General features: G+C 40.1%; 1 protein-coding gene across 2 annotated transcripts in view; it reads right to left on the bottom strand.

Annotated features, from left to right (window-relative positions):
* Rgs7bp (regulator of G protein signaling 7 binding protein) overlaps positions 1-20,135 on the bottom strand; it is a 98,270-nt gene extending 78,135 nt beyond the window's left edge. The window contains exons 1-2 of one of the 2 annotated variants that reach the window (XM_010637231.3): positions 19,284-20,135; positions 18,281-18,447 (exon numbers count right to left, since the gene is read on the bottom strand). In XM_010637231.3, coding sequence (XP_010635533.1) covers positions 18,281-18,447; positions 19,284-19,448 — 332 coding nt within the window. In that variant the 5' untranslated portion in view covers positions 19,449-20,135. Of the gene's footprint in view, positions 1-18,280; positions 18,448-19,054; positions 19,130-19,283 lie in introns of those variants that run through there. The other variant, XM_010637232.2, reaches the window with a different exon arrangement.
* Between the last annotated feature and the right edge of the window lie 335 nt (positions 20,136-20,470).

Below are 20,470 nucleotides of genomic sequence, written 5' to 3'. Positions count from 1 at the left end.
GAATCAGGAATCAACAGAGCTGGGTGGTCACAACTTGCTTCTGAGGCATTGCCTTGTGATATGCCACTCGCCACTGCTCACCTGCCTGGCCCCTGTTACACTTGAGTTCAGAGATCTAAAATTGTGCACTGCCTCCAATCCCTCACCCAGAGACTGGATTGTCTCTTTTATTTTTCTTCAGCTCTATTCCTTTGTCTCTTGGCAGTACGAACTCCTTTGTCAGCAAGCACAGTTCCCAAAGAAGTAATTCAGCCCTCCTTCCCTATTTTCTTTCTTCTTTTCTAGCTGAATCATTCTCCTCCTCTTCTTGTTCCCCCTCACATCCCACAGAATTTCCTTCTCAGAAGCTGGAGAATGCCTTTATAATGCTGAAGTGTGAAGCAAGACTTTCCCCTGAGTGAACTATGATGCCATTGCTTTTGGAAAAATTACACCTAAACACATACCTGAGCTCACTTCCCATTGTCACATGAGATGAACAGTGGCTCCTGGTAACATAATATGAACATTTAGAGAATAACTTAAAGATACTCTGGCCCTGAACAGATTTGGTAGCTTAAAACATATTTCATCCCTGAAAACAAAAGATTGAATCTATGAATATAAAAACAGTTGATATGGCTTGTTTTATGGAAGGAACATTTGCCAAGTGATTTTGCACTATGGTGGATGCTGCAGGCTGAAATCATCTGAGCAGTTTCTTCATTATTCAGTGATGGCACAATACTCAAACAGATGCAGTAATTCGAGCCCAAATTTCAGAGAGTGAGAAAATTGGGACTTATGGGGGGCATTCAAGGAGTCAACCAGTTTGAAATATAAGGCTATCTCTATCGAATCATGTTCTTCTCCCATAAAAATCCTCTTAGGAGAGCAGTAAGTTGTGTTTTGAGTCCTGACTGTGTGCTCTTTGGCAGAGGCTACCTCACCTCTTCCCTCTGGTGTGCATATAGATAAAGCTTCTCAGATGTCCACAAGCAACCTTTCCACAGCTACATTATGAAAATTATGAATTCTGGGGCTTTTGGCCATCTGCTGTGGTTAATGGAGCTGACTCCACTCAGACGTTTTACCCATATTCCAGGGGCTGAGCAATTATCTCAGTAGAATGGAGTGCTGTCCTCACCCAAACTATACATTTCCAAACCACCTTCCCAGAAAGAGCCTCACCATTTATGTTATATTTGCCTCATCTAGTTCACTTGAGAATGAAGGACTTGTCCTCATTGTAAGGAAGTTCCTTCTATACTGGCCACTGTTTACGAGCAGGACTTAGATGAGGGTGGTCACAACATTTAAAAAAGTAGATTTTCTTAAAAGTTAATAAAGTGCTAGTAAGAACAGGAACACAAGTCTTAAGGTAATTGATCCTTCACTCACTTCCTGGTTATTGATTTCTTACTCTATGGAAAAATTTATCCCCCCTCCTCCATTTTTCATTACAAGAGGATAGGACAGACGGGAGAATACTTGGGGTGGAGACAGAAATTGTGACCTAAAATGCAAAATATTTGAGGTGCATAATTCAAGAAACATAAACTACTTATTACATGTTATTTTGAGACCATGTGGGGAAATTTTTTTCTATTTTTACTTAAAATTTTCCTATGTAATAGTAAAAATGGCCATACTTCAAAAACTGCTATACAGATTCAGTGCAATCCCAATTGAAATTTCAGCAGCATACTTCACAGACCTTGAGAAAACAATCCAAAAATTCATCTGGAACCAAAAGAGACCTAGAATAGCAAAAGTGATTCTAGGCAATAAAGACAAGGTAGGGGGTATCACAATCCCCAACCTGAAACTATACTACAAAGCCACTGTGATAAAAACAGCATGGTACTGGCAAAAAATAGACATGAGGACCAGCAGAACAGATTAGAAGATGCAAAACAACTCCAGACACACTCAGCCACCCTATCTTTGACAAAGGAGCCAAATACCCTCACTGGAGAAAAGATAGCCTCTTTAATAAATGGTGCTGGAAAAACTGGGTTTCAACTTGCCCAAGATAGAAACTAGAACCCTATCTTTTTAAAAAAATTTTTTTTGTTGTTGTTTGGTATCAGAGATGGAACTTTGGCCCTTGTGCTTGCAAGGCAGGAGGTGGAACCACTGAGCCAAATTCCCAGCCCCAAGACCCCTATCTTTCACCATGCACTAAACTAAAATTGAAATGGATTAAAGATCTTAATATTAAAATAGAAACACTAAACTGGGTGGAAAAGAGGTTAGGTAGAATTTTTTCTTTTTTTTGTAGAACTCTTGAAGACATTGGCATAGGAAAAGATTTTATGAACAAACCTCAGCTGCACATAAACTAGCACAAAAAATCAACAAGTGCAATCTCTTCTTATTAAAAAGCTTCTTCACAGGCCAGGGATTTTAGCTCAATGGTTCTGCTGCTTGCCTGGCAAGCTCAAGGTCCTGAGTTTGATCCCAGTACAAATAAAACAAAACAAACAAAAACTTCTGGACAGCAAGAGAAACCACCAACAATGTGAGGAGACAACCCATAATGTGGGAAAAAATTTTCACAGAGCTGTTTCTCAAAGGTCTACTACGTAGAATATATAAAGAATTTTTTAAAAAATCAGACTTCCTAAATTTAAAGATCAAATCAAAAAATGGGCAGCTGAATTGAACAGAAATTTCTCAGACAAAGTAGAAATAGCAAATAAACATATGAAAAAAAATTCAACATCACTGGTCACTTGAGAGATGCAAATGAAAACAACACTGAGATTCCTCCTCACCCCAGGAAGAATGGCTGCTATCATGAAATCAACCAACAACAAATGCTGGAGGGGTGGTGGGGAGAAAGGAACCCTTCTCCACTGTTTGTGGGAGTGCAGAGTGGTACAACTACTGTAGAAATCAATATGGAGATACCTCAAAGAACTAGGACTAGAGGTCCCATTTGATCCAGCTATTCCCCTGCTGGGTATCTTCCCAAGAGAATTAAAAGAATCACACCACAATGATATACATGCACCCATGTTCATAGCAGCACAGTTTGTAATAGCTAAAACTTGGAAATAGCCCAGGTGCCCATCAACAGGAGAGTGGATAAAGAAAATGTATTTTCCTAAAAAAAAAAATATTAGCCATAAAGAGTGAGAAATTAGGGACATTTATAGCTAAATGAATGCACATTGAGGCCATACTCTTAAGTGAAATAAATAGGACACACTTGTAAAATACTAAATAGTTTCTCTGTGTGAGAAACTGAAAGTGTAAATAAGGACTAAAAGGTATAACAGATAAGGTGAAATAGGAAAAAAAGGGGGGTGGGAGAAAGGGTAGGGGAAAGAAAAGAAGGGAATGGAATTAATATGAGAAAATTAAAAAGCTGAAACAAAGTCTTTGTAAATAAGGAGGGGTGGAGGAGTTGAAAGGAGGGCAGGGGAATGGGGAAAAGATAAGAATCAAGGTAGATTACATAAAGGTACAAATTTCCAATGATGAATGTCATTATATTATATACCTAAAATGTACCAATAAAATTAATTTTAAAAATTTTGTTATATAAGAAATATTTAGGTAAAGATAAGTGGAGATGACTTGTTCTTTGATTATAAGACAGGAACATCTAAGGTGATGGGAATATAGGGATATGGTATAGAAAATTAAAAAAAGAAATTTATCTGCAACTGACAAAGAATATGAGAGAGAGAGAGAGAGAGAGAGAGAGAGAGAGAGACCATCAGTCTCACACATTTCCTCAGCTCAGTGAGTGGACAGCAAGAATGAAAGTGCTACTTTCTTCTAATAGGAGGCTCCTGTCACCGCACAGGAAGCTGTGCCCTGAAGGGCAGCTGGGAGGCCAGTGTTACTGTGGTGATGGGATGTTCTGCTCCTGCTAAAATGGCCTCTCCTGCAAGCGAGTTGGTTTTTGAAATACTTAGAATTCAGCCCACCAGGGCCTGAGCCAAAATCTGATCTTACAGGGTCATTTCCAGGACATACATAGTCAATTAACCCAGAGAGCAGGCGCTCGAGAATGGAGCAATTTCAGTAAATGTGGTTATGTGGGGAGAAAGTGAAAGAAATATTGGGGATCCAGAGAAAAGTGATGAGGTTTCCATATATGTTCCCCTGGCAGCTTCAGTAAGGCCATATTTTGTTATTTTTCTTTCTTGCTTGTTTTACTCTTCTTCCTAGCTGAAACAAACTTAAAAACTCTCAAATCATCTGTGAGCTGACTGAAGAGATCCTTGTTCTCAAGTGTGTCCCAGGGAGAGAGATTCTGAGGGGAAATAATAGTTTGTGGTAGTAGAAGGGGAGGACCCCTGAGGCAGTGGAAGAAAGGAAGGGTCTGTCTGGGAAATAGCGTGTGTAGTCACAAGAATAAACACTTTGGCACTTGGGAGGACAGTGTTAAAAGCCTATTTCCACCAAATATCTTAATTACAGAGCCCCCATTTACTACAAAATAAAAAACTTAAAAATATATATTTGGGTGCGCAGGAAAGCTGGATGTGCCTCACCTAGAATACAGAGACAGCCTTGGGTTTTGTTCTGGACAGAACCACTGCCACCTTGGAACCATGAAACAAAGTCTTTGCAAATAAGGAGGGGTGGAGGAGTTGAAAGGAGGGCAGGGGAATGTGGGGGGGAAGAATCAAAATAGATTACATAAAGGTACAAATTTCCAGTGATGAATGTCATTATATTGTATACCTAAAATGTATCAATAAAATTAATTTTAAAATTTTTCTTATGTAAGAAATATTTTGATAAAGACAAGTGGAGAAATCAAAAGAATTCTGACATTTCTGAATTGGTGAAATGATCTCGGCTATCACCCAAGTACATAGCTGGATCTATGACAAGGTCACTATGAATATACTGAATGGTTTCTGTCATGTGCAAGTCAGTGAACCTTCTCCAGTCAGCATGCTAGGCTTTAAAAATATTATCTCACTATTTGAAGTGCATAACATAAGAAGTTTAAGTGATGTTTGTTTGTTTTTTACTTTTAAAGTTATATAGATTTCAAATACCATGTGTCTGTAATTCAGAATGTAAAATCACAGCATGTATTGACAGTAGATGGCAGGGAGGCAATATATTTGGTCTGTTATGAAGGATAATCATGAAAGAAAACATCATTTTTTTGATAAGAGAAAATACTAAATAGAAATACTGTCAAGGAAAAGAAAAACCTAGTCCCCCAAAAAAAGGGGCCATTAAATGAAGACAGCAGTGTTATTCTTTACTGACAAAACCATTATCCTTATTATTATCAAGAATAATGTAATAACACCTAATTCTTATCATGTACTATGTCATTCTACTTTATCTGGAAGAACTGTAGACTTATTTCAGTTATACAAATCAGTAAGATCTAATTTATAGCAAGAAATATTCCATTGAAATGTTGTGTTGCACACGATACTGGCAAAGAAACAGGCCTGAGGATCAGTGGAACAGATTGGAAGACACAAAAACAAATCCAGATGTGCTCAGCTACCTCATCTTTGACAAAGTTGCTGACCATTCTCAGTGGAGGAAAGATAGCCTCTTTAATAAATGGTGTTGGAAAAACTGGATTTCAACTTGTCACAGATTAAAACTGGACCCTTATCTTTCACCATGCACTAAATTAAAATCCAAGTGGATTAAAGATCTAAATATTAAAACAGAAACACTAAACTTGCTGGAAGGTAAGTTAGGCAGAACTCTGGAAGACATTGGCATAAGAAAAGACTTTATGAACAAATTGTCAGTAGCATGGGAACTAGCAGAAAGAATCAACAACTGGGATGTCATCTTATTAGAAAGCTTCTGTACTGCCAAAGAAACCATCAGCAGAACTAAGAGACAACCTACAGTGTGGGAAAAAATTTTCACCAGCTGCTCTTCAGACAAAGGACTGTTATCTAGCATATATAAAGAACACAAAACAACCAGCTCCCCCAAATATAAAGACCCGATTCTAAAATGGGCATCTGAAATGAACAGACATTTCTCAGACAAAGAAGTAAAAGCAACAAGTAAATATATGAAAAAATGCTCCACATCACTGGTCATTCGAGAGATGCAGATGAAAACAACACTGAGATTCCACCTCACCCCACAAAGAATGGCTGCTATCAAGAAATCAAACAACAACAAATGTTGGCGGGGTTGTGGGGAGAAAGGAACCCTTCTCCATTGTTGGTGGGAGTGCAGACTGGTGCAACCACTGTGGAAATCAATATGGAGATACCTCAAAGAGCTGGGATTAGAGGTTCCACTTGACCCAGCCATCCCTCTGCTGGGTATCTTTCCAAAAGAACTAAAAGAATCATACCACAGTGAAGTATGTGCACTCATGTTTATAGCGGCACAGTTTGTAATAGCTAAAACTTGGAAACAGCCCATTTGTCCATCAGTTGGAAATTGGATAATGAAGATGTGGTTTTTCTATAAAATGGAATATTAGCCATAAAGAATGAGAAAATAGATTCATTCATAGGAAAATGGATACATATTGAAGATATACTCCTAAGTGAAATAAATAAGTCACACATGTGTAAATACTAAATAGTTTCTCTGGTGTGAATAATCTGCAAAAATACATAAGATTCTAATAAGATTACTGACATTGTGAAATGGGAAGAAAAGGGTAAAGGTATAGGGAAGGTGGGAGGGGTAGGGGAAGGGTAATAAGGGAAAAGAAAAAAATGTGAGATAATGAAAAGATGGAAATAAAGTGTTTGTAGATGGGGAGAGGGGGTGAAGGGAGTGCAGGGACAAGGGGAAAAAATGAGAACCAAGACCTGTCATGTAGAGGTACAAGATCCCAACAATGAATGTAACTGTACTGTATCCCTAAAACGTACCAATAAACTCAATTAAAGCTGAAAAAAAAAAAGAAATGTGCTGTAATGTGGGACAATGTAAATGTTTTTCACGGTTTCTATCAATGTGAAATAAAATATAATTCTGAAAAAAGTATTATCTCACTGGATTATAAACAAATATAATTTCAGATGAACTCATTAATTATGAAGCAAATTCATACAAAGGGAAATAGCACATAGTAGTTTCTTGGCTCATTTAAACTCCTATTTCTGGGTGAACACGGTATAAGCCTGTAGTCTCAGCTAACTGGGAGGTGGAGACAGGAGAACTGTTTGAGCCTAGGAGTCTGAGGCTAGCATGGGCAATGTGATTCAAAAAATAAAAATAAATCCCTATTTCTGTTTCCTCTTGGCTCAAGACTAACAAATAGTGTCTCCTGGGGTTTGCTTAAGGCAGGAAGCCCAAGGCCACACAAATAAAAAGGAGAGGCCATTGCTATTTGCTCTTCAATGCTCAGCCCAAGTGACATCATTCCCCTTCTAAAATCCTTTTCCCTGGCTACACCGACTGAGGCAGAGCGGGTTGCTGCCTCCTTTATGCCTCCGCTGTGTCCTCAGGTGTTTGTCGCAGCACTGATCACATTTTGCAATGATTTGTTTCCACACCTATCTCTATTATAGACCCTAGGTGATCAGCTGCTCAATGGCAGGGGATATGTTTTATTCATCTTTACACTAGCACAATGCCTGGCTCAGGAGAGGTGTTCCAGGTATAATGAATGAATGAACAAACTCAGGACACAGCCCAAGGAATAGGCAACAAGGGGCTCTAGATACCCAGAGATCTCCTTGCACTTTTTCTTCCTACTCTAGCACAATTTCCTTCATTTCTCACATACAAGTTTTTGCTTCTCCTGTCTCTCCAGTTTTGTTAACAATCCTGTCCTAGGCCTCAGGAAGCATCAGTTTGGCTTACAGACTAGGAAAGTTTTGTTCTCACTAGACGGAGGGTGTGAAGGAAGATGTATGCAAATTGGGCCATGAAACTTGCAAGAGAAGCCTCACGATATCGTCCTGGTCAATGAAATGTTTGTGGAAGTTACTCTCTGAGGATTCTGACAAAGTCCTCTGGAAAGGAATACATGTAATTGGCTTGTGCTCTGCCCTTTTCCAATATCATAGAGCACAGGCACGATTTCTGGATGTGCAGTAGCAGTCTTGGGACTTGAAGAAAAGGCCTGGAGTACTACAGAAATCTCAGTCCTAACATCCTTGAATCATGAACCAATGCTTGCAACCCCCTGCCTCTAGGCTTTTAATTATGTGAAAAATAAACCTTTATAAGTTTAGTAAACCTTTAATAAACATTTATATATTTAAGTTTGACCTATGTTACAGCTGAAGACAATTCTGAATTGATAATCCAGTCTTTACTTTCTTCAGACATGCCAAGGTCAGTTTTTAGGAGCAATATACTTGCTGTTCCCTCTGTCTGAAATACTTTTCTCTCATTATCACATGACTGTCCCTTCTCAAGGTGAGATATCAAGGAAAAATTTGAGCTTCTCAGAAAGGCCTTTGTGACCTCTTATCTAAAGATAGCTGCCCGCACTGTATCCATAATTCTTTATAATATCCTCCAGTTTTGTTTTTGGCACTGCATTTATCACTGTCTGAAGTGCTTCTTTGCTTGTTTTTCTCACTTCCCACCCACAGCACAAATACAAGAACTTTCTGTTTTCTCTGAGCATTTGTACCTCTAGCACCTGAACATGGTATATAGTGGCTACTCCATGTTAGATTCTGGGGAGAGGGAGAGAGAGAGAGGCAGAGGGAGGGAGGGAGAGGGAGGGAGAAAGACAGGGAAAGGAGACAGAGACAATTGCTGGAGTTTGCCTAGAATACATTTTCCATAGAAAATATTATATACTTGCCCTTTTGGATGCATTTATATGTTTAAATGTCTATTTTATTCAGGCTCTTTCAGGCTGTATCCCGTTTCCCATCCTGTCTTGTGAAAATCATCCTTAAATCCTTTCAAAGGCACCTGGCCCAACCTTCTGCCCTCCCAAGTTGTTTCTGATCTTCTGTCTTTTTCATGGGTCTTCCCTCTGGTTTTCAGTGCGGGAAGCATGGCAGACCATAATGAGACTACAAGTAAGACCTTGACTTACAGGAGAGTAAATTATTTCTTTTCTGGCTAACAAGTATGCCTTTACAGATGGAAACCAAACAGCTAGACTAATAGGACAGGGTTATCCTGCCATATACACTTAAGGACTAAACAGACCGGTTTGAAGAAGTGGAGTATTTAGGAGATAAATGGTAAAAGATAAATATATGTGAATATAGATTGAGTCCTATGACAGATATACTTGGCTTGCCAGTCTCCATTCTCTTTCTTTTTCATAGTATAAAGTCCTCATTTTATTTAAGGTGGTAATGAAAAAAGAAATACAGGCCAGTTAGGTGAATGTGCAGCTAGGTGTGACCAGGCAATATAGTTCCGTACGAAATTCTTTTCAAACTGCTTAAAGACAGCTAGCTTAGCCAAAAAGTGAGTTCTCTTGCTTTCATCTTTTCCTTCTGCTCCTCATCTCGAACCTGATAACTGCGGCTCCTGCACTAATTTTGCATCAGAATACGAGGATGAGGATGGACGACATGAATTAAGTATGACTGGATCACAGAAGAACGGCTTCATGAGCCAGCGTACCCGGCTCAAATTTGCCATTCCAAGGCTCTTCTGTCAAAGGAAAAGCCCTGGTGTCTTTAAGCAACTATTACTTTGAATTTCTTGATAAATGTAATTAAGTATACTCTTTTCTCTTACAGATGCTCTTGTAGGAAGTTTTCAAAAAATATGTCCAGACTGCACCTAGACCAATCAAACCAGAAATTCTCAGGATGGAACTGAGGCATCAGCAGATGTTTACAGCTGCCCTGGTGATTCCTGCGTGCAGCCCAGGTTGAGAATCACTGCATTAGGCTGCAGTATGGCATGCTCCAGATCTCCTGGGGGATGCAGTGATGCTTGTTAACAATTTGAGTTTCTAGGCCCTGTGCCAGAGGGTTTAGTTACTTAGGTCTGAAGGCAGGTGATTCTGATACAGACAATCTAGGGATCACATCTGAAGAAACACTGCTTTAGGCAATGGGAAATCTTTGGAAATTTTAAAGCAAAGAAGTAATAAGATCAGAGGAGCATTTGGGGAGGATTAGCCTGGATCTAGAGAATAAATTGAAGAGAGTTCTGAGAGACCGAAGGCAAGGAGACCAGTAGGGAGGCACTACAATGTTAACGGCCTGAGGGGCCACAAAAATGCTGCCTGAAAGGGAGCCACAGTAGTCAGTGAAGAAGATAAAACATTACAGACTTGGTAACTGAGGGAGTATTAGGTGGGGGAATGTCTGATGTTCTTAATGGCTAAAAAATGTGTGGCTTCTTCTGTGTTAGTAAGCATATCTCCCCCTTTGCTTAAACTCAGTTAAATTGGTATAGATTATTAGTTTATTATGTATCTACAGCTGCATAGCTTAATTTTTAAAACCTGATTGTATCTAGAATCTCCCATTAGATTGGGACCATTTATTTGCTAGATAAGTTCTATTTAAAGGTTGGATTTTTTTAAAGGAGGTTTTATTTTTTTAAATTCATGTCTTTTAAAGCAAAGGAAATAAATAAGAAGGCATCCTAGTTACTCTTCTTGGAGCTGTGCTGTATCTAGACATATCTCTGGCAGTACATCTGTACTCCCAAGGGCCAAAGGTTTAAAGAACACTTCTAAAACATGATCCCAGTTGCAAATGCTATTTAACTATTCAATATAAAGCCAACTGAGAGAAGTTATGGGAATACATTGTGAGATAATCTAAAGATACTTTATCTAAATTACTAATCTAAAATATACAACAACCACTGATTTGTTGTAAAAATGAAAGCCTTTGCCTCAGAAATTGATATAAACTGTTCTTTTGGTTATTTAAAAACCAATCTATTGGCTCTAGAGTTTATAAAACAGGAAAAATAATAGTCAAATATCATAAAATATAAATTAATCTCTCAATTTTCACTAAAGTCTGTATCAAGACACAGTTTCTTTGAAGTATAAATTTTAAATACCAAACTAACTTAACGAGCAAACGAGACACATATCATTGAGCTTGCCACTCAAGGTGCAGAGGTGAATGAAATATAGCTTTACTCTCTTGCACTTTGTAGTATAAACAGTAAAGTGAGGGTGCATTTCTCTAAAGTTCATTTTAGATTTAATTTTCTGTCTAATTGGACCATGTTTTAAGAAAACTCTAACAAGGTGAAAGTCATTAAATCTGTTTAAAAAAATGAAAAGTCTAACCTTCACAGTCAATGGAGAACACTTGTCTAGATTCGATACCACACTGAGCTTCGTTGCTAACCATGTCACTCTTAAAATTTGCTATAATTTTAAATTTTAGAGAAAACTCTAACAAGGTGGAAGTCATTAAATCTGTTTTAAAAAATGAAAAGTCTAACCTTCACAGTCAATGGAGAACACTTGTCTAGATTTGATGCCACATTGAGCTTCGTTGCTAACCATGTCACTCTTAAAATTTGCTATAATTTTAAATTTTCAGTACCTTGTCACTTACTCTAGAGTATGCCATCGTCCTCAAGCAAAATCATTAGCACCACCGAGGGGCCACCCTTGGTGGCTCAGTCCTTGCGTGCACACCAGGGAAAGTGGACGCCTCACACTGTCAGGTTTCTCCCCTACTCTCTCCAGTATTCTTTCCTGAGGTTAGCTTGTTGTTCCACCTCAGATACTAGTAACTAAAACTTATTAGAGCAAAATGTTAGCTATCATGGGGACAGTGCTTTTGTGACTATAACCGTCTCATACAAAAATTGTTCTATTCCATGGTCACAAACTCCACCCCTAAACTAAAGCACAATTTTGAAAATGCAAAACATTGGGTCCTGGGCCACTTTTGTGTGACAGTGTGGGGGGAAAATAGATACAACAGTACTAGGGAAACAACACACAAAACACAACTCTGCCTCCACCGCATGCCTCCAGTCTAGGATGTGTGCATCTACTGCAGATTGCTCAAGGGAGCCTGTGAAGGGCTGCATTATGTCCTCTCTATGGCCAGGTCCCTGACACCAACACCTAACACCAAATATCTCAGAATATAACCTTTATTTTGGAAATGGGGGCACTGCAGGTATAATTAAACATGTTAGAATAAGGTCGTACCACAGTAGGTCGACTCCTAATCCGATGTGACAGGTGTCCTTATAAGCAGGGAAAATTTAGGCACAGATGCAGCCAAAAGGAAGTGCCACATGGAATGGGAAGCAGAGATCTTCACCAAGGCAAGGGACCCTGAGGACGGTCCGCAAAGCACTGCTAGGAGGAGCACAGAATAGACTCTTCCTCACATCCCTCAGAAGGAGCTGAACTAACTCTGGCAAAGCATCCATTGTAGCCTTCTTGCCTCCAGCACTACGAGACAAAAGATTTCTGTTGTCTAAGCCACTCAGTTTGCGGCACTTTACAATTAGAACCCTGGCAAATGAATTAAAATGGTTTCCATCATTACCTGAATGGATAGCACATCTTTTTGGTATAGACATAACTCGCCTTTCAGTGTTTGACCTATAAGAGTTAAAAATTTTAAAGCAAAACGCCTGTCATAAGACAGGAACGTGAAGGACAGAGTGGGTGGCCTGACCTGCCTGCCAACCACAGGTCTCTTGCTAACAGTTGAGACTGCTGCTTCCCGATTAAGTCTCCTCCATCGGGTGAATCAAAGAAAACTGAGAAAGCAGCCTCCAAGGTCACTGCTCTCACTTCCATGCTCTCCCACCCCGTGTAACTGCTGCCATCTCAGCCACAGTGTCGAAAGGAACATTACTGACTGACTGCCGTTTTCCACTGTCCCCCTCCTAACTTTCTAACCAACAGGACTAGGGAGTGGACCAGAAACTAGCTAGAGTGGGGCTGGGAAAAAATAGAGCATAAAAATTGAATAAAAACAAACAAAACCAAAACAGACCAAAGAGGGGGTTGGAAGACGGAGAAAAAAGAGAGAAACATAGGCCAGGCTGGTCAGGAAATCACCCCTGAAGGGAAAGCCTGCAATCTGCAGTTATAGATCTCTAGGGTATTCATTACGTTGCTCCAGAAGCCGTCAGGAAATTAAGATTCTTCTTGTGAATATAGTATTATGTTCAGAGCCCCCAAAATTATTTTTGGAATTTAATCATCAAACTCCTTGTGCTGTGCTTATTTTTTCATCGCTCTGTTCTATAAACAAAATCTATGTTTTTTCACAAGAATTTACATTGAATACTGGAATGATGAAGACAAGACACTGAGAAATCCCTCAATTTAAGTCTCTCACTGAGGTGCACAGGGCCTGTAACAGGCTTTTCCAATGTCACACAACTCTTGGTAAAACAATTTATATCAAGGTAACAATTTTATGATCTTGAAGAATTTAGGCTGATTTATATAAATAAAATATTTCTAAACCTAACTTTTGTTTGTTTGCCCATTTTTGAGACAGGGTCTCACTGGGTAGTCAAGGCACACCTTGGACTCATTATGTAGCTCCGTCTGGCCTCAAACTCAAGGCACTTCTCCTGCCTCAGCCTCCAAAGTACAGGGATTACAGGCGTGCACCACCAAGCCCAGCAACCTGTTTTTTAACCTTCATATCCACTTATCATTTGTAAAATGTTTAAGAACAGCCCTTTTGATAATAGCCCTCTAAGAAATTCTAACAGAAAATTCCTCAGAACATAATACAACAAAAAAAAGGCAAACAAAAATTTATTCCAGCTAAAATATTTATTTGAAAAATATGTGGTGGATTAGTATAATTTTATGTAAATATATCTGGATAATTTGAATTTTAAATACCTTAATATTTTATTTATACAATAGGCAGATTTCTGAATACTTGATCCTCACAAAGCCTTGTGGTTTGATACCATTATTTATTGATCTCATACTGCTGATTAGGGAACTGTGACAGAAAAAGATAATACCTTTACCCAAAGTCATACTATTTGTGAACAGTAGCACTGCCAATCTATCCCCAGTTCCCCTTTACTTAGACACTGTACCAGGGTGCCACTTGCTACTCTGTGAAGCAATCTGCATTATTAACTCATGCATGTGTCTTGGGCAAATGGTAAAGCCAGTATTTTATCCAGATTGAATATAATTCAGATTCAGCGTTCTTTCCATCATATTATTTTGTTTCATTATCATATTTAAATCACATTTTTAAGATCTGGTGGATGCCCTTCTACACTATGACTTTCTTCAGCTGCCATTAACAGAAAGTTTTGGTGTGAGGCAGATTCAGTCCAACACAGACAACAGAGAAAGCACTAGAATGGGAATTCTAACCACCAGTTCACCAGCTACAGCATCAGCTACTAGGGTTTGCTGGACAATGATGATTGCTATGGGTGACCCTCCCTTGTGTGTTGTGCTCTTCATTTTACAAATGATAAGTGGATGTGAAGGTTCAAAAATATGTTGCTGAGCAGGGTGGCAGACATCTGTAGTCCCAGTACTCGGGCGGCTGAGGTATGAGGTATGGTTCATGGAATAGGCATTAGATCAGGAAGAGAGCCAGTGTCTAGTCACAGAGAACCCTATAGATGTGCCAGGCGACAAGCTGAGCACATCATCTTTGCTCTATATACTGAGCTTCCTTGGACCCCTCAAAACTATCCCATGAATAAGCATGGCACCCAGTTTGTAGATGAGGGGCTGAGAATCAGAGCATTAAGCAAGTCAGTCAAGATCCTAAGTGATTTTCAGGCCAAATCTGTCTAACTCCAAAATCTTTATGTATATACTCTTCCAAGTTGACTCTAAAGCCGCTTTAATCTTCTGAATCTCAGACTCTTCAAATATAAAGAACCATGCCTCACTAGGAATTATTTGAAGATGCCTAAGAAGTCACTTTGGCAGGAAGTCCAAGGAGACTGGGGTCTAAATTACTGCCCATCCCTGATATGCATGCAGGCACATGCACATCACACACACACACACACACACACACACACACACACACACACCATTCAAACAGCACACATGACTTGATTTATAAATTTGGCTTTCCAGATTTAGATTGAAGGGAAGATTTTTTGTTAAAAAAAAGTTTGGGGATCACTCTTACAATTGAGTTTTGAGGCTCCTTGAACTTTAATGTCTAATATAGGGTCCAAGCTGTAAAGATATAATAACTTTGGCAAGTCATGCCAGTCAAAGACTTTTGATTCACTTGGCTGATTCTAGCCAGATAACACTTGACACCTCTAACAGCCTGAACAGCTACTAATCTAAACACAATTTGAGAAACTATTTGATGGCTTCAGCCAACATGGCCTTCTCACCCAGAGCCCGTGAGATACACATGATGGTTTTTCTCCTTGTGATCATTGTCATTCCTTGAGGGTTTCAATTATTCAAGGGTGGAAAAGTTGAAGTGTTTGTGTTTTAATATTGACCCATTATTTTTCTCTTTTTTTCTCTTCATGTTCTTTTTAGTCTATTTGCAATCCTGTTTCCCTCCTCTGGGTCTAGATTCAGCTGGTAGACAAGTAAAGGCTGATATGCATTGGTAAGAAATGAGTGAATTCACTTAATCCTTCAAGCCCTGCCTTTCCCCCTCCCATATTCCTACAAGAAGAAAAGACAGACAATAGATACAGGGCCTGCATCTTGATGAATGTATGGAAAGCCAAGTTTTATTTTTCTTTCATTCCTGTTACACATAAACTGTCATTACAAGCTACATCTGTAGAAAAGAATAAAGCTAATAAAAGATGGAATTGATTGTGATGGTGATAACAACTTTTTAAAAAAAAAGTACTGAGGTATTCATTACATGTAAAATTGACTCAGTTTAGTGAGCAATGTAATGATTTTTACTAAATACACAGAGTGGTACAACCATCACCTCAGTCCAATTCAGTAATATTTCCATCACTCCAAAAAGATTCCCTGAATGTATTTTCAGTCACTACCTATTCCCACTTCCAATCCCAGGGAATCACTAATCTACTTTTTATCTATATGGATTTGGTTTTTTTCTGGGCATTTCATATAAATAGAACCATATAATAAATGACATCTTGTGACTGGCTTCTTTCAGTTAGCCTACTCTTTTTAAGGTCTACCTATATAGTAACATTATTAATACTTTGTTTCTTTTTACATAACACCTTTTTGAATGGCAGAATTACTTAGAGAAAAGAGAACTGATTTCAGAAGCATAGAAACATGAAGTTGCATGAAAGCTGTGATACCTCCTAGCTGGGTCTTTGGACAAATTCTTCACTCTTTCTGAGACGTACTTATAGAATAAGGGTAAGAGTCTCTCCTTCAAATGACATTTATGCATTAGCTGGATTTTGTTAGCAGAGTGGGGACTCAAATCCATTCTTTCTCTCTACTTTTCCCAGAAACCTTTGTTTTTTTCACCACCTTTAAACTGTAAAGTGAATCTTTACACCCCAGTCTTCATATAAAGCTTGAAATGAGAATCCACATAGCAAGCAATATCAGAAAAGAAATTCGGCAAAGGGAATCACATCCTTCATTAATGGAGCCCAGATGGTGAGGAAGGAAAGGGATTCCTTCAATTACACCGCTGTCATTTTTAATAAAGAACATTAAACTTCATTTAATTTTTAGAGGTGGAAATGTGTCAAATTCTTTCTCAGACCATTTTATGGAGTTCTCCTTAACATTTGCTAGGATCTAAGGAACACCATAGGTTCCCATTAATTCCTATAAAACTGCTCCCATTAATATCAGCCTTCAGATAACAGGTAAGCAAGTAGCAAAGGGCTACAAATTCCCGAATAAATGGAGTCCACCTCTAACTTTCAAAACTCAACTTTTAGCCAATAGTTCCTGACCTGTTCTTCCTTAATCCTTGAAACAAACTGATTTCATATGATAGCAAAATAAACTGAACTTTCTCTTCATTTCCTTAGTCTACCTTCTCTGATTAGAATGTGTCCTCATTTTTAAATCAATTAAAGGGATCCACAATATAGCACCATTCTATAGTCTTGTACATAAATGTTACAGAGATGCTTTGCCAAATCCCTGAGCATAAAATTCCCTTTCTGAACTGATTTCCCCCTGGGTCATTGTTTCTCTATACTTTGTAATTCATCACTAATCCCCTGCATGTTTCTCATTATTTTTTCTCCACTTGTCTGGGATTTATCATAGCTGCATTTCTTGAAACACTTCCCCTTTACTTCTCAGATTCATTTCCTATTAAGTACAGTATAAAGGAAAAGGATAAAGGTTCTCAATTGTCCTACTAAAATAAGTTTGTAAACTTTTGTTTATCCTTCACTTTGAGGAAATTAGAAAGATGTATCTTTTCATGATATACAATGTCTGCTGTCAAATGTAAATTCATTAAGAGAGGCAACATATGGCCTTCTAATCTTTATATACCAGTAATAATCACTACACATATGTACTATTGATATTAAGGATGGCAAAGAAAGCTATTAGATATAATTCCTACAAGTGATCAATCTGCAACATTATCAAATGAATCTAATTTGATTTCTATTTTAATAAAGTTATATTCACACAGGTAAACAGATAAAGGCTGTCTTGTGACTGCACCAAGAACCTAACTGAATTTGTACAAGAACTCCTGTCTTTCCTTGTTATAAGTACCTAACTTTTAAAAAATCCTGGCTAACTATTCTCCTAATATTCAGTATATGAGATCCCAGTAGAGAAGTTTCTGCTCACTCTGTTATCACCTTACATAGACATAGGAATCTATAAATGTGATTGAAATGGATAAATATTAGGGAGGGACAAAAAGAGTTTAAGTTTACCTAGATTTGTGAATTTCCCCAACATATAAAAAAATTAACATGCTAAAAGTTTCCTTTTATATCACTACAATAAAAACAGTAACTTATGTCCTAGACTTCATTTTAGGGTTTATGAGTGGTATCATAGGAATTTAGCTCAAGGTATAAATAGTTTAATAAATTTGGAATTTAGCAAAGTTGTTTTCTCTATAGCACAGATCTTATATTTGGTAGCAGATGACAAAATAATCTTGAAGTACAATGACTTACCTTCTCTTTGATGCCCAAATATCCCTCTCAAATCTTAAACACTAAATTCCAGCTTGCAGGCAGCAAGTTATTTTACAGTTAAAGTTGAAAGTTAAAGTAAAAAAAAAAAATCACTTGAAACCTCTCTCTCTCTCCCTCTCTCTCTCTCTCTCTCTCACTCTCATGTGTGTGTGTGTGTGTGTGTGTGTGTGTGTGTGTGTGTGTGTCCCTGGAGAATCCTAAGCTCAGGGTCCTTGGCTAAAATCCCCAATTTACAGGCATCATCTCTGAGGCCTTGGTCACCGTAATATTCTGTCAAACATCTAAGCATCATGTACAAAAATTACCAAATAAAGCCAAAGCCTCCTACCCTGAGATGGCAGCCAGTTTTTGATGTGCCTGACGGGCCATTTCACAGCCTTTGGTTCTTGTCTTGTGCATTTCTGCCCGGAGTGAGGGACAGCTGACAGAGACGTCCCCAATAGAAATGACCAATTCTCGGTACAGGGCCACTTGTGTGTTGAACTCTTGGACGAGCTGGAAAAGAAGCCAATTTCTTCCATCACACACTTTTATCATCACAAAGTTTCCTGTTCCGATGTCCATAAATAGTCTCACTGACTTCTGAGCCAGAACCCCTAATCTCCAGGTTTAGAAATCTTTGAGTTGTTCAAAGCTAAAGGCACAAAGCAAATGTCTGTTTTTCCACCAGCACGCCTGGCCCTTTGCAGACCTGCTTGCCCCCAACCGTCCAGACTGTTTCTGAAGAGCAGGCGCATATTTGAACAGCTACCCTGTCACTCCCAGTTCACTAGATCAAGATGCTGGGGTCATTTCCCCCTGCTGCTGCGCGGACATGGGTTTGAAGTGGCACTGGGAAAAACGACCAAGAGTAGGGTGTAATAGGCAAACTGTTCTCCTCTGGCTGGGCCCCTGAACACCCTGGCTCTGAGCCTGACTGGCAGAGTAGCCACAGCCTCTGCGCCGGAAGCTTCTTCATTCCCTCTGCAGCGCCCCGGGCGCTCTCTTTGGGGTTGTTTGCCACTGTCTCCCCACAAAGCAGCACCTCCACCTCCCCACATCTTCCGAGCCAGTTCACCCTATCTTTTCCCTCCACTGTTTTTCTAGGGGACAGAAACACAACCTGTGCAGCCTCTGACCCCCGCGACTCTGGCCGTGACACTTTTCTCCATAGGGCCATTACGATCCGGGTGTCGCCCCGAATCGGGGGACTGCAGATTTAAAAATAGTACGCTTTCACGTGATGCGCATGGAGGAGCTGAGGGTGGGAAGTGTCTGGCACCCAACCAAATGATTACCATACAAGACTCCCCCACCCCCTCTAAAAAAAAAAAGGCACAGATTTCACCCACCATCTTGCAGTCGTCCAGGGTTCTTTGGGTTTTGTGGGCGCTGTCGGAGCCGCTGCCCCTGCGCTCCCAATCCCCGCTTTGCAGCGGGGGCTTGCTGATCTGGAAGATCGAGGAGCGGGTGGACCGGCTGGGGCGCTTTTTGCGCCCATTCGGTGCAGAACTCATGCATACACATCCACCAAGCCGAAGCCGCTGGTGCAGTGCGCCCCTGCGCGGGCGGCCCGGTGGTTGACCTGCACGCCGCGGCCAAGCAGCCGGAGCCAGGACCCGAGGCGCGCCGCTCACAGGGTTGAGGCTAGCTGCGCGGGTGGGTAACCTTCAGCTTGAAGGAGAGCCGCGAAAGCGCTGGCTGTGCCGTGCAGCATCGCTTCCACTAGCAGAGAGGAAGGGGTGCGATCAAGTTCTGCTCAGCAGCATTGCCGGCCCTGTCCCGGGAGCTGGGCGCAGGCGAGGACTCGCACCACCTTCGCCTCAGCATGGATCTCTCTGCTGAGCGAGAAGGAACGCGTTTCCCGGTGGTGCCGAGTTTCCATTCAGAAGGGGGAGCAGCTTTCAAAGACTGCTCTGCAAGGTGGGGAGGCGGGAGGGGGTGTCTCTCTCGCTTCAGTGTCTTCCCGAAGCGGCGCTCAGTTCATCTTTCCTCTCTCTCCACGGTCGCCAGGCCTGAAAGGGCTGGCCGTCCCCGCAGCAGGCAATTGGCTCTAATCTGTTGCCTTGATCCCTTGTCTCTAAGGGCTCGTTGTTTAAGGATCCCAAAAGAATCCGTGGCGGGACTGGCAGACGCAGGAAATCGGTCCGGCTGACGTTGGTCGCGGCCCCGCACATTGATAGGACAAGAATACTAATGTGATCCGTTCACACAGACCCCTTCCCCCACCACAGTTTATGCACTTATCCAATCAAATTCCCGGGAACATCAATTGCAATATTACTTCATCTGCTCTATTATTAGAAACGAAAAGTGTCATCAGAGTGGAGCACATTGCCACATGCTGAGATGTAAACATGAATTTCAAATAAACCAATGTGGATGTGAGGCCCTCAACATCTGAGACCAGGTGACTGTCTGGGGCCAGAAAGAAGTGAGGTTTTTACTTCAAAAGGAAGATCTCCTCATCAAAACAAAACAAAACAAAAAAAACAACTTTGCTTCTATGAGTTTTGTTTTTGTTTTGTCTTTCTGCACA

Source organism: Fukomys damarensis, unplaced genomic scaffold (genome assembly GCF_012274545.1).
Source record: "Fukomys damarensis isolate Sample0158 unplaced genomic scaffold, DMR_v1.0_HiC HiC_scaffold_1, whole genome shotgun sequence".
Lineage (NCBI taxonomy): Eukaryota > Metazoa > Chordata > Mammalia > Rodentia > Bathyergidae > Fukomys > Fukomys damarensis.
This window is presented reverse-complemented; position numbering and strand designations above follow the sequence as displayed.